The sequence below is a fragment of the Rhinatrema bivittatum genome, chromosome 16 (genome assembly GCF_901001135.1).
Source record: "Rhinatrema bivittatum chromosome 16, aRhiBiv1.1, whole genome shotgun sequence".
Lineage (NCBI taxonomy): Eukaryota > Metazoa > Chordata > Amphibia > Gymnophiona > Rhinatrematidae > Rhinatrema > Rhinatrema bivittatum.
This window is the reverse complement of record NC_042630.1, coordinates 27305544-27319511: the sequence shown is the minus strand read 5'-3', so window position 1 is coordinate 27319511 and position 13968 is coordinate 27305544. Positions and strand designations below refer to the sequence as shown.

Below are 13968 nucleotides of genomic sequence, written 5' to 3'. Positions count from 1 at the left end.
ATCAGTTCTTCTGAAATACACAGCCCATCATAAACATGTTATATCACGTCCTGTCCACCCTGCTATCAGTTACTAGTACAGGAATTCATGCAAGATGAACCATGGAGTTCCTGGATTCTGTTTACTGGTGAAAGGAAAATCCGAAAGATAAAATGAAAAGCAGCTCAGGACAGCGAGGGGCTGGCCCCATTCTCAGCTCAGGTCTCCTTTCCCAGGGCCAGCTGGAGATGCTGCAGAGGTAGCACTGTTTCTGGGTAGCGGAGGCAGAGGGTGTCTGCCCTCCCACAACGGCCACCCTCAGCAGTTAGGGTGCCCACCCAGCGGGTTCCAAAGGGAAGCAGAGGTCTGTGGAAGGGGAGGGTGCTCAAAAGGAGCAGGAGGAAAGCTGTTGACCTGCATAGAAAAAGTTTGCAAGATCCACTTCAGAAGGCCATGGTCTCCTGCTCCAAAAGCAGGCATGGTGGGTAGGAATGGTTACAGGGTAGAGAGTGAGCTCAGGGCTGAGAAGGCACTGCAGCGCTTCGTGTCTTTATCACGCTTCCATGTTTCCCCACAGGACTGATGTATGGCATGGCCTTTTTCATTGCAATCTTTGGCACCTATATCACCAGGCTTCAGAGGGTTGTGTGCGCTTCCTACTTTCCAGGCAGGGAGCAGGTAAGGAGAAAGCAACTGTGGCAGCCAACAGCAATTCCTTTCACAGAGTCTGAAGCATCAGCTTTTCTTTCACAGAGTCTGAAGCATCAGCAATTCCTTTCACAGAGTCTGAAGCTCCGCTTCCCAGTACCATGCATGAAATAGTCCAGGCTGCATGAGAGTAGCCCCATCAATGTCAGTGATGCATCACTAAACTTAGGATCTCTTTGTGCCCTCTGAGACCTTCAGGAGAAATTAGTACAGCCCAGGGCCTGATCAGGAATCTGCCACCCTCTACGAGCAAAACCAACCTCCACCCACATTACACAAACAAGCTCATCAAGGGATGCCCTGAAGTGGACATTCGGTATCTCCCACCAACCAGGATCAGCCACCATTCTCTGCTTACAATGGGGAGGGCATGGTTACAAGCTAAGTAGAACCTCAGTGGGATTAATCTCATGCAATATAGGGGCAGGTTCAGAAGGTTTCTGCACTAAGTAATACTCATTTGAATGTATATCGTTATACCAGTTTTGCCTCAACTACACAGGCTTCCAGTTGAGAGCAGGATAAAATTTAAAACAATCAATTGGCCCCTGAATATCACGCTCCACTTCCACTGTTGAACACCCCAATGAAAGGAACTGTGACCTTCCCAACAGGCCCTTCTATCTTCTCCTCCACTGGCTTCAGCATGCAGCTGCTCTGCCTCTAAAATATGGAACAAAATACCCCTAGCACTTCATCTTCTGGAAAAAGTCAGTCTGACTGTTTAGCCAGGCCTTCCCTTAGACTCTGCAAAAGAGATTTGTACCTACACACCAGAAGTCTCCCTGACTGCAAATCCCATAAGGCTCAGCCACTTCCACTCCACATCTATCCAACTGGTGTTTAACTTACTTCTTAACTAAATACAGGCAAGTTATACGCAATGCACCCACTTCCTTACTCCTACCTCCTGTACCCCACTTATCTCTTTACTGGCAATCCACCTCATATCTGTATGTATCCATTCCTTATGCACTCAAAGCCTTTTTATTTTATGTAATTAGCCTTGGACCTACCTTTAGGAAATGTTGGAATATCAAATTCTTTTTTATAACTAAATAAATACACATCAGAGACAAAGAACTGCATGGGTCTGTTATCTAGCATCCTTCAACTCCAGAGCTTCCAGGCACGTTCACCATTGCGCTATGGTGGTAGTCCCATGCTCCTTCATTTGACCTTGGTTTATCTCCTTCTCTAGTCTCCTAAACACGGTAATATACAGGTTGAAGAAAACTGACACCAGTTTCCTCTGAGGTCCAATACAGGTGGCACTTTTGTGCAATGCCTGGATTTCCTTCCTCCTGGGAGTGCTGAGCCGTCGCTCTAGAACTTCCAACCCCAGGCAGCTCATCAGACCCAAAAATTAGACTGCCGTCCTAAGCATTGTTTTCTTACACTACACGAAATTCCCTCCCCAGGAACGAATTATCTTTTTGTATAATAATATCATCACCAAGCGAATGTCGCTCACCACAGCGCTGATGAAAGCCATCCGGAGGAAGTCGGCAGATGAGGGACACACCAACATCTTTCTCATCTTGGCAGCAAAGTAAGACTCTCTTTTCTTATCTGTCTTATTTGCGGATGTCTTTCCAACCAGCCATCGCTCAAAGGGCTGGGTGATTATAGATATCGTATCCAACTCGCTGTTTTTCGATTAATTCTGCTACCTCCCTGATTGCTGAAAGATGCAGATGTGCTTCCAGCTACTTGTTGCTCTGAGCACTGGAGGATACAGATATCTTCCAGGACACTGAAGTAGGATATGGGGTTTGGAGGGTTCTTTGCACAGACTAATGAAGAATCATTATCCAAAAGCCCCCTCCCCACATGGCTGAGCACTTGCTATTACCTACTTTTTCCAGTCAGAGGTTGTCAGAAATTGAATTTCTAACCGTCAGACTCTGCCACAAAGGTAGTGTTTTGGCTCCCTCGAGCTAATGAGGTTTATTTACTTTATATAGGAGGGTAATGTCACTCCACCATTACTACACACCTTCACTATCCTATTCTGCTTCACAAGAACAGCAGGTACTGGGGTGGTCAGGCTGGAGGGACTAGAGCCCAGTTTGCCTCCCAGCTGTACATTAGTAGAAACAACTCCCTCCACCACCCCATCAGTCCCAGCTTTGCTCTTCACATTTACAGATTCCCACTCTTCAGATGGCTTGCAAACTGCTTTGGAGTTGAGCAGAAGTACTGCATGGCCTGTGGAAAAGTCTACAAAGGCAGCATGGCCGAAATGTTTGTGTCCTGTAGCACCCCCGGCTGCAAAGGTAGGGTTACAGAAGTGTGTTACAGTGAGACAGTGAAACTTTATTGGGGTGAACTAGAAAAGCCTTGCTAGCTGCAGCTTAAGGATAGAATGAAAAGACCTCTACCCAGGTCAGGTTAAAGGTCAGTTTGTGAACAGAGTGGGGCTATTAAAAACCAGAAAAGAACAGGCACCTTGAGTGCTGTATTTGTAACTGCAAGTTTCCACTCCTTCTATCCTTCTTTCCCCACTCTCTATCTTTAGGACTTTACTGCAGGCAGTGTTACCAGCTCATGGATAATATCTGTACCATATGCATGGCCCCTCTGACATACCAGGGCAACCAGGAGGAAGAGATGTAAGTTACCTTTCCATTACCACCACTGTAATGGCATTGACATGACAAAGAAAGCAACACCCATTTCAGCACTCATGTTTTTATGTCAGAAAAGGAAGTCCAATGCTTTTATTGGCCAGGGCTCTCTGGCTCCTGTTCCGTGACTTGCTTTCATCATTATTTGGTTTCCACACCTTATATTTGAACAGTGACATCATTCGTCAACCACCATTTCTTTCTTTCGGGGTTGAGGTTGGCGATGTAATTTCATCATGGGTTTGTAACACTGAAATCTGGTTTTAGAGAAATGATTTAGATACCATGCACTGTGCTCATCCTTTAATAGTATCCTGGTTTGTAGAGACTCCAGCGATGAGGAGAAAGTAAAACTCTGGATCAGTGCAATGAAGGCCATGAAGGTGGAGGAGACTGCAAAAAGGAGGAGGTTAAGGACGCTCCTGAAAAACCGCATCAAGCAAGTCATTCGGAGGAGACGCACTGACAATACTCTCCTACTCACATTAATTGAGAAACCTGGAAAACTGAACAAACAGGGGAACAGTGCCAGAGAAGAGAGTACCACTAGTGGATTTGAAACGAGTGAGGCAGAGTCAAAATCACAGGCTAGGTGAGAGAGATCATGATTACGACAGAACCAGGAGTTAGAATATAAGACTTGCCATACTGGGTCAGACTGAGGGCCCATCAAGCCCAGCATCCTGTTTCCAATAATGGCCAATCCAGGTCACAAGTACCTGGCAGGATCCCAAAAGGTTGATAGATTCCACTTTAATAATAGTTTATGAGCTTTTCTTGTCCAAACCTTTTTAAAACCAGCTACCCTAACAGCTTTTACCACATCCTCCAGCACCAAATTCCAGAGCTTAATTATGAGTTGAATAAAAAAAAATTATTTTCCTATTTTAAATGTATCACCTAGTAACTTCATTGTGTTCCCCCTAGTGTTTGTACTTTTTGAAAGAGTAAACAACCAATTTGGATTTACCCACTCCACTCATTCTTTTATAGACCTCTATCATATCTCCCCTCAGCCATCTCTTCTCCAAGCTGAAGACCCCTAACCTCTTTAGCCTTTCCTCATAAGGGAATCGTTCCATCTCATTTATCATTTTGGTCACCTTTCTCTGCACTTTTCTAATTCGGTTATAGCTTTTGTGAGATATGATGACCAGAACTGCACCCAGTACTTGATGTGCAGTCATACCATGGGGCAAAAAAGAGGCATTATGATATTCTCTATTCTTTTCCTCATAATTACTAACATTCTATTTGCTTTCTTGGCTGCCACCCCAGACTAAACAGAGGATTTCAACATATTATCCACGATGATGCCTAGATCCTTTTCCTAGGTGGTGACTCGTAATGTGGAACCTTGCATTGTGTAGCTAAAATGTGAGTTACTCTTCCCTTTGAGCATCACTTTGCACTTGTCCACCTTAAATGTCATCTGCCATTGGGATGCCCAGTCTCCCCATCGCACAAGTTCCTCTTGCACTTTCTCACAATCCTCTTATCCTTGAAGAACTTTGAATAATTTTGCATCATCTGCAAATTTGATCACCGCACACATCATTCCAAAAACAGGCCGCTTAAAATTATTACATTAACACTGCCTGCTCAAGAGAATATAATTTTTTTTCTAATGATTGTAATGTAATTGTGATCCAGATAGAGTTGGTTAGCAGGGCATTAACACCCCCCCCCCCCCCCCCCAATACAGTGCAGGCTCTCAATCTCAGCCAAAAGGCCAAAAAGAATTATCTTCCACTTGTAGCTCAGATTCTGCATTTGGATCTCAGCCAATTTCCTGACAAATGGGAACGGTGTGGAGTAAAAGGCACTGTTGTCAAGGTTCCAGTTCATGAAGATAGCAAAGCGTTAAGGGAATCGGGGGAAGCTGATTGGCTGAATATTTCAAAGTGTTGATAACATAGTAGATGATAATAGAAAAAAAAGACCAGTTGCCCCTTTATTGAGCCCAATTATTCCTATACCTGCTGCCAAGATCATATCCTAGCTGCAGCTGAAGTGTGATCTCTCTCCTTATTCAGGATAGCTTTTGTCCTCTTTCTTCTTTTCACACCATCATCTTCTGTAGATATGCATTCAATATTCTTTATTTATTTAACTCAGAACCAGCACCTCTCACTTCCCATGTCTGATCACAAGGTTTTGTAATAATCTAAATAGCTACCACTATTAGCATGGCTGGTGCATGAATATCTAGCCTTCTAGGTCCCTGTGGCCTTTCCGAATGGTATCCGGCCACCACCAACGTACAGCAGCACCACGTTTAGTCTCAGGGGAGCTGTCGCCTTATTTGCGTACTTACAACTTGTACGACAGGGCAGCAATTCATTTAAAAAAAAAAAAAAAAAGAATGCTAGCATGATAGCTTTAAAACGAGAGCGCAAGCACCCATACACTGGCATTTTAAATGTGCACAATTATGCAAAAATGATTTATAACATGCCTACAGCACATATGTATGCTCCTACTTTTAAGCTGTTACTCAAGCAAACGTATGTCAGGTATCATCCTTAGGACTTTTTCAGCTTTAACGCATGCAGGTAAGCAGATTTTAAAACATGATCGCATAAAGGCCATTTCCAGTTTTACCAATTGGTCCTCCACTTTGCCCAGTCCATCTAGACCCCTCTGCCTCTTCAGCCTGCACTCACCCCACTTGACCCAGAGATTTATTCAAGAACAGAAGTTAACATGCGTGGCTAACAGCCTGGTGTGGCCTCCAGCTTTAAAATACAGAGTTATGCGCATAAGTCTGGGCTCTGCCCTGGAACGCCATGGAACACCTCTGACATACCCCAAGTCTGTCCCCTTTTTTTTTTTTTTTTTTTTTTTTAAGCTCGCACACATACGCACTCACCTTGCAGCTTTTAAGATACACTTTGCTCATGCGTGGCTCATATAATCACAGATATGGGCCTTTTAATATGAGCAATGCTTTTAAAATTCACCCATAAAAGTCTAAGTACAACCACTGTAGAATGGCCTGATATATAGATCAATGGCAGGGACCCTCTTTCTAACAAATTTAATTCTTCCTCCCCTAGCATACTTTGTGGGTCCAATGAGTAATGAACTAGCTGTTGGAAATGTGTAAATAAGCTGCAGTAGCATTGTACTAGCATGTTTGCATGCCCAGATTGCCACTGGTACCTTGCAGCACTTTGAAAGTTGTGCTTATTGCATTCACCCCTCTACTAATTCTTATTCTTGCTTTCCTCTTTCTAAAGTGAACTGGACTACAGCTATCAGGACAAGTCAGAGCCCAGCGAGGGGGAATCACCAGAGAGCCATGACCCAGAAAACTTATTCCAAACAAAGGTCGAGCGTGAGTACGTGTCCATGGTACAGCTGAGGAAAGCTTTTCACATGAGAACAAAGGAAACCGTGCCTGAAAGCCCAGCAGCTCCAGAATCAGGACACCTAGATCATCCAGAATGCCCAGCACCTTCAGAATCAGAAAGCACAGAGCGTCCAGAGTCCGGGTTACCTTCCAGGTGTGGGACCATCTCCCTCAGGGACTCGCTCCCCTTTTCTGGCTGCCGAGAGGGTTTTAGACCCGCTGCTGCGCTCAATCACTACTGATTTAAAAAAAATCAGTTTAAAAGGTACCAAAGGTCCGAAGTCGCAGGTATTCAAATACCTCTGACTTCTGCAGCAGTTGACCAGAATTTTTCTTACTTTTTTTTTACCTTTTTTGGCCCTTTTCTGGCCCTCAGGCTTTAATCCGGCATACAGACAGGCAGGAGTCAGCAGGGTCTCCCTTCTCTCTCCTTGGTGCTGAGGCTGTCACTTTAAGAGTTTTTACTATTTTTTTCAACTTTTTTTTTTCCCTCAGAAGAGCTTGCGCCATGCCTAGGCAGGCAGTTTGCCTTGCCTGTGGGCTTTTTTACTCACTCCCGTTTTTTCCTGCAGGGTCTTTGCCCTGCTTGCCTGCCGGGTGGGGAAGGTCCCTCCTCAGCTCAGAGGACGAATTTAGCCCGGGGATCGACTCCCCCAGGCTTGGCCAGGCCGTTTTTGAGCCGGCAGAGCTTTTCAGCGGCGGCCGTTTTGGATTTTTCAACGGCTCTGATTTCGGAGCTGCCTGGGGGGCCAGATTTTTCTGATTTACCCCTTGATTTGAGCCCTGTGGACACCCAGGAGGTGAGTACTGACCCCCCCTCGACCCCCCTGTCCCGTTTTTTCAGGGTCCCTTTTTTCAGCTGAATTTTTTCTCCTCGTGCATAAATCTTATTTAGCTAGCTTGCATGAGGAGCAGGAACCCCCCCTCCCCACCCCATCCCACCTCCTTCAAAAATGCCCCATTCCTCGCCATTTACTAACAGCCCGGCTGCGGAAACCCAGGGGCCGGTTAGGGTACGGGTGGTCCCCGGGGTGGCTCCTCTCCCTCATCCTCTGACAGCTCCGGGTACTCCGGACCCTGATACCGCCCCAGACTCTATGGATACCTCTCCGCTGGAGGGAGATGACCCCAGAGCCCTTCGCTTGTTCCGTAGGGCAGAGTTGGGGTCCCTTATCTTCTTCGTCCTACAGGAATTAGGGCTGGAGGGTCCCTCTGTAGATTACCTGATGGACTCCCTGCCCAAGATTATGGATCCGGTCCTAGGGGGACTTAGGGCCCTGGCCACAGTGTTTCCCTTGCACCCTATGCTGAAGCTTTTGATTTTACGGGAGTGGGAGGCTCCTGAGGGGGCTCTCCGAGTGGGGCGCGCCATGGAGATGCTGTATCCCCTTCCTGAGGAAGGCTTGGATCTGTTAAGGTACCCCGTGGTTGATTCTTATGTCTCCGTGTTCACTAAGCACACCATGATACCTCAAGGATCCGCAGGACCGTAAGTTGGAGTCGCATCTTAAGCACATCCATGAAATTTTAGCCTTGGGGGTTCGGGCTACTTGCTGCAGTAGTCTCATGCTGTGTGCGGGCCTCCGGTGGGTTCAACAGCTCCTTGGTGCACGGCCTCTTCCGTCTGCGGAGGCGGAGCGCTTGGAGGCTGTCATAGCGTATGCGGCTGACGCATTTTACGACCTGGTCCGGGTTCTTTCCAAGGTGATGGCCTCGGCAGTATCGGCCCGGAGGCTCCTCTGTCTTCGCAACTGGTCAGCTGATCAGTCTTCTAAAGCTCGACTGGCTACACTTCCCTTTAAAGGTAAGATGTTGTTTGAGGAGGATCTTGAGAAACTTATGGACTCCCTAGGGAAAGACAAGGTCCATAACCTCCCGGAGGATCGCCCCAATCCCTCGCGCCCCTCCACGCCCATGCGTTCTCGCTTTCGGGGCTAATGGCGTTTTACTTCTCGTGGGCAGGGTGGTTCTTCACGAGGCTCCTCCCAGGTTCAGTCCTGGTCACAGTCCTTTTTTAGGCGCCGGCCCTTTCAGGAGGGCCAGCCTGCGCGTACTGCTCCCAAAGCCTCCGCCCAATGAAGGTCATATGATTCATTCCTCGGTTCAGGGCCTCGGCGATCACCTGTCTGTTTTCTCGAGGAATGGATCAAAAATACGTCGGACCAGTGGGTCCTCGACATTATCAGGGACGGATACACCCCCAAGATCGTCCGCACCCTTCCAGATCAGTTCCTTTTCTCGCCGTGCAGACAGTCCAAGAGGGCCGCGGTAGAACAGACGCTGGCCAGGCTCCTGTATTTGGGGGCGGTGGTCCCGGGCCTGGAGAGGGAGCTTGGCGCCGGCCAGTATTCTATTTACTTCATCGTTCCCAAAAAAGACGGGTCCTTCCGCCCGATTCTAGACCTCAAGAGGGTCAATCGCGCCCTGAAGGTTCCCCACTACCGTATGGAAAACCTTCGAGCAGTCATAGCGGCGGTTCCTTCAGGAGAGTTCCTCGCTTCACATTCCCATTCACGGCGACTACCAGAGGTATCTCCGTTTTCACATCCTCAATCGCGATTTCCAGTTTCGGGCACTTCCTTTCGGTCTTGCAACAGCGCCTTGCATTTTCAGAAACGTCATGGTGATGGTCGCAGGAACCTGGTCCATCCTTATTTGGACGATTGGCTCATCAGAGCCAAGTCAGCGGCTTCCTGTCGACAGGCGGTGGATCGAGTGTTAGCTCTTCTCTCCTCCCTCGGGTGGATAGTAAACTTCGCCAAGAGCAATCTTTAGCCCTCCCAGGACTTAGAGCTCTTGGGGACCCACTTCGACACCTGGTGGCTCTGCCTTCGCCCACGGCCTGGGACTACCTGTAGGTCCTAGGGTCCATGGCCTCCGCCATGGATCTTGTCCCTTGGGCTTTCGCTCATATGCGACCGTTGCAGAAAGCTTTGCTGTCACGCTGGAAGCCTCTATCGGAGCAGTTCCAGATGGTCCTTCCACTCTCCGCTTCTACAGTTGACGATTTGCAGTGGTGGCTCTACCTGCCGCATCTCCTTCGGGGAATGCCTCTTGAAGCCTCGCAGTGGACAATAGTTACCACGGATCCCAGCCTATCGGGTTAGGGCGCGGTCTGCCTCTCCCAGTCCATCCAGGGCGTCTGGACTCCGGCTCAATCTCACTGGCACATCAATCGTCTGGAGACCTTGGCGGTGCACCTGGCTCTTCAGGAGTTCCTTCCTCTCCTCCGCGGCAAGGCGGTGAGGGTACTCTCCAACAACTCCACCGCGGTGTCTTACATCAACCGCCAGGGGGTACTCGAAGCCCCCTGGTAGCTCTGGAAGCGAGTCTTCTCCTCTCCTGGGCGGAACTTCATCTGCAATGCCTGGCGGCCTCCTACATTGCGGGCAAGGAGAACATTCAAGCGAATTGCCTCAGCCGGCAAGTCCTTGATCCGGAAGAGTGAGAACTCTCGGAGGCGGCCATGGCTTTGATAGTGACCAGGTGGGGTCCCCCTCACCTCGATATCATGGCGACTCTACGCAATGCCAAGGCCAATCGGTTCTTCAGCCGCTGGAGGGAGCACGGATCGGAGGGCGTGAACACGCTAGCTCTGTCCTGGCCATCGGGCGTACTCCTGCACTTGTTCCCTCCGAGGCCCTTGGTGGGGAAAGTTCTCAGAAGATTCGAGCTCCACCGGGGTCCGGTTGTTCTCGTAGCTCCCGAGTGGCCGTGAAGACCGTGGTTCGCGGATCTCGTCAATCTGACGTCGGACGGGCCCCTGCGTCTCGGTCACCTACCTCGTCTTCTCCGGCAGGGACCTTTATTTTTCGACCAGGCCGATCGCTTTTGTCTAGCGGTCTGGCTTTTGAACGGCGATGCCTGAGGTGCAAGGGTTATAGTGAAGAGGTTATCTCCACCCTTCTTCGAGCTCGGAAGCAGTCTACTTCCCTGGCCTACGTACGGGTCTGGAAGGTCTTTGAGTCTGTTTGTGCTGAATCAGGCTCCTCTGTCCGCTCTGCTTCGGTCCCAACGATTCTTTCTTTCCTCCAGAAGGGTCTAAGGGCTTCTCGTTCAGCTCGCTCCGCGTTCAGGTCTCGGCGCTTGGCTCTCTTCTAGGGCCCATGGATGGTCACCCTCTTGCGAGTCATCCCGACGTGGTTCGGTTTCTCCGGGGTGTTCGACATTTTTGTCCTCCCTCTCGAGCCACTTGTCCATCGTGGAGTCTCAATCTGGTCCTTCGGGCGCTCTGTGTGGCTCCCTTCGAACCTCTACGCCACGCTACGCTCAAGGATCTTACGCTTAAGACCGTCTTTTTGATCTCTATCTCCTCTGCGCGGCAAATTTCTGAGATCCAGGCGTTGTGTCTTGCCGGGAGCCCTTCCTGCGATTCTCCGATTCTGGGGTCTCTCTCAAGACGGTGCCCTCCTTTATGCCCAAGGTGGTTACCTCCTTCCACGTCAATCAGTAGGTAGAGCTCCCAGCATCTTTTGAGGTGGAACTTGCAGGCCGCACTGGTGGGGATCGCCGTCGGTTGGATGTTAAACGGCTCCTGCTTCACTATCTTCAGGTTACTAATGACTTCCCTCTTTCGGACCATCTCTTTGTCCTCTGGAGGGATCCTAACCGTGGTAAGCAAGCTTCTAAGACCACTATTGCCCGGTGTTTGAAGGAGGCGATCTCTTCGGTCTATCTCTGTCAAGGTCGCCCCATTCCTGAGGGTCTGAAAGTTCATTCTCTTCACTCTCAGGCTACTTCTTGGGCAGAGAGTCAAGCTGTCTCTCCGCAGGAAATTTGCAGGGCCACCCCTTGGACATCCTTGCATACCTTTGCTCGACACTACCGTCTGGATGTTCACGCTCCAGTGTTCGGTTCCTTCGGGTGGCAAGTGCTTTGAGCAGGACTGTCTCTGTCCCACCCGGTTTAGGGAAGCTTTGGTACATCCCACTGTCTGGACTGATCCTGGTACGTACAGGGAAAGGAAAATTAGTTCTTACCTAATAATTTTCGTTCCTGTAGTACCAAGGATCAGTCCAGACTCCCTTCCCTGTTTGTCATTTTGTCTGTCCTCTCGAAGCTTTTCTTGCAGGTTCACAGTTTCTCAAATGGGCATGGAGTAAGATTACTGAGCAATTACACCGGAAGTCTTGGTCATCTGCCCATACCAAGAATATTCAAGAGCGTATAGGTTCCATGGGTTCTATTGTTGCTCCGTTGAGCTTTACTGTTACTTGCTTGACCCTAGTTTGGGTTCTTTGTTTTTATGCTTTGACAGTCGTTATACTGAAGGGGTTAGTGTACAGGTTCTCCCCTTAAAGGGACATCTTCACAATTCTGGTCTGTCTGCACCTGCTGGATAGGGGACATAACCCACTGTCTGGACTGATCCTTGGTACTACAGGAACGAAAATTATCAGGTAAGAACTAATTTTCCTATATGGGCCTTTTAATATGAGCAATGCTTTTAAAATTCACCCATAAAAGTCTAAGTACAACCATTGTAGAATGGCCTGATATATAGATCGATGGCAGGGACCCTCTTTCTAACAAATTTAATTCTTCCTCCCCTAGCATACTTTGTGGGTCCAATGGGTAATGAACTAGCTGTTGGAAATGTGTAAATAAGCTGCAGTAGCATTGTACTAGCATGTTTGCATGCCCAGATTGCCACTGGTATCTTGCAGCACTTTGAAAGTTGTGCTTATTGCATTCACCCCTCTACTAATTCTTATTCTTGCTTTCCTCTTTCTAAAGTGAACTGGACTACAGCTATCAGGACAAGTCAGAGCCCAGCGAGGGGGGAATACCAGAGAGCCATGACCCACAAAACTTATTCCAAACAAAGGTCGAGCGTGAGTACGTGTCCATGGTGCAGCTGAGGAAAGCTTTTCACATGAGAACAAAGGAAACTGTGCCTGAAAGCCCAGCAGCTCCAGAATCAGGACACCTAGATCATCCAGAATGCCCAGCACCTTCAGAATCAGAAAGCACAGAGCGTCCAGAACCAGAATGGCCAACAACTTCAGAATCAGAAAACTTAGACTATCCCGAACCAGAATGGCCAGTGCCTTCAGAACCAGAATGCCCACCCTTCTCTAAATGCTGGTGTGGCTTCAGAAAACCAGACAAGGTTCCATCTAAACCAAACTTATGAAATAGCACCTGCGGAAGCAAGACATCATCAGGATAGTAAGTATTGGTTTTGAGCCTGGCTGAGGCTCTCCGTTTGTCTCCTTTGTGTAACATTATAACTGCTGTATCTTAGGAAGAGGAACTTGATGGACAGATGCTGGGGGAAGTGGAGGCAGCAGAGAAAGAAACATGAGCGTGACTTACCCCAGACAATAAGGGCAGCCCAAGACACTCAGGGGTAGATATTCAAAGCTGGCCATGAAAGAAATTTAGGGCCTTGTTCACTAAGCACGTTTCCCATAGTCACAGAATGGGAGAAAAGCCACTGAATATAGGTGGATATGTGCACCCTCTGCTAGATAAGTCTACCTGTTCTATGGGGCATCTAAACTTAAATGTACACTTATTTGCCTAACTCAGAATAGCGGTAGTTAGGCATATAAATTATACATCTTACTTGCTCCACCCCTGATCCACCCAGTACATGCCTTTTTATGTACATACATTTTTAACCATGTAAGGGACTTATACAACTAAGCGGCGGCTGCTATTTAGCTGCATAAGTCCCACTTATCCGGCTAAATAGCATTGAATGTGCTTTGAATATGGACCGCTCAGCAGCTGTCTAAATTTGGGCAAAATGTCCCATCAGTGGTATTCCCCTTAGAGAATACAGAAACCCTATTAACAACAAAATATATGATTTTCAGAAAAAGGTTATTTAAATAAAATGGAATGAAATTTTGGCATGAAAAATTCTGGGGAGGAGGTTATAAAATGATCTATTTGAATTTCTTTGTTAAATATTATTGGGCAGATTTTTAAAAATACTTTACCATGATCACATGCAGTCCAGCGAGCTTTTTGCCAATATCAAAGATGGACTCCAGCTGCCTCCGACTCAAGGTTGGCACCCTTAGAGATTATTAACAACTCTATGGATTGAACTGGGAAGTACTGGATCAGAAGAGTTTGAGCTATGCCTTAAAACACTGGAAGGAGATTTCAGGAACTGAATTTCTCTTTCCCCCCCAACTCCATCCACTATCTCACAACGTACAGATAAAAACCTGTTTAATATCAGAAACACAGAAGGGATCCACTTTCAGTCTTCGGACAGCACAAGACTGTGTTGTTAAAGTAATTTCATGAGAGCTTTACAATAAACAATATTTCATTTCA

General features: G+C 47.8%; 1 protein-coding gene across 1 annotated transcript in view; it reads left to right on the top strand.

The window, feature by feature from the left end:
• Positions 1-13968, top strand: part of DCST2 (DC-STAMP domain containing 2) — a 27541-nt gene extending 13573 nt beyond the window's left edge. Inside the window, exons 11-17 of the mRNA XM_029580411.1 lie at positions 557-657; positions 2109-2239; positions 2839-2966; positions 3209-3302; positions 3643-3909; positions 6560-6826; positions 12409-13968. Of these exons, the coding sequence (XP_029436271.1) occupies positions 557-657; positions 2109-2239; positions 2839-2966; positions 3209-3302; positions 3643-3909; positions 6560-6826; positions 12409-12808 (1388 nt within the window). The 3' untranslated portion in view covers positions 12809-13968. The remainder of the gene's footprint in view (positions 1-556; positions 658-2108; positions 2240-2838; positions 2967-3208; positions 3303-3642; positions 3910-6559; positions 6827-12408) is intronic.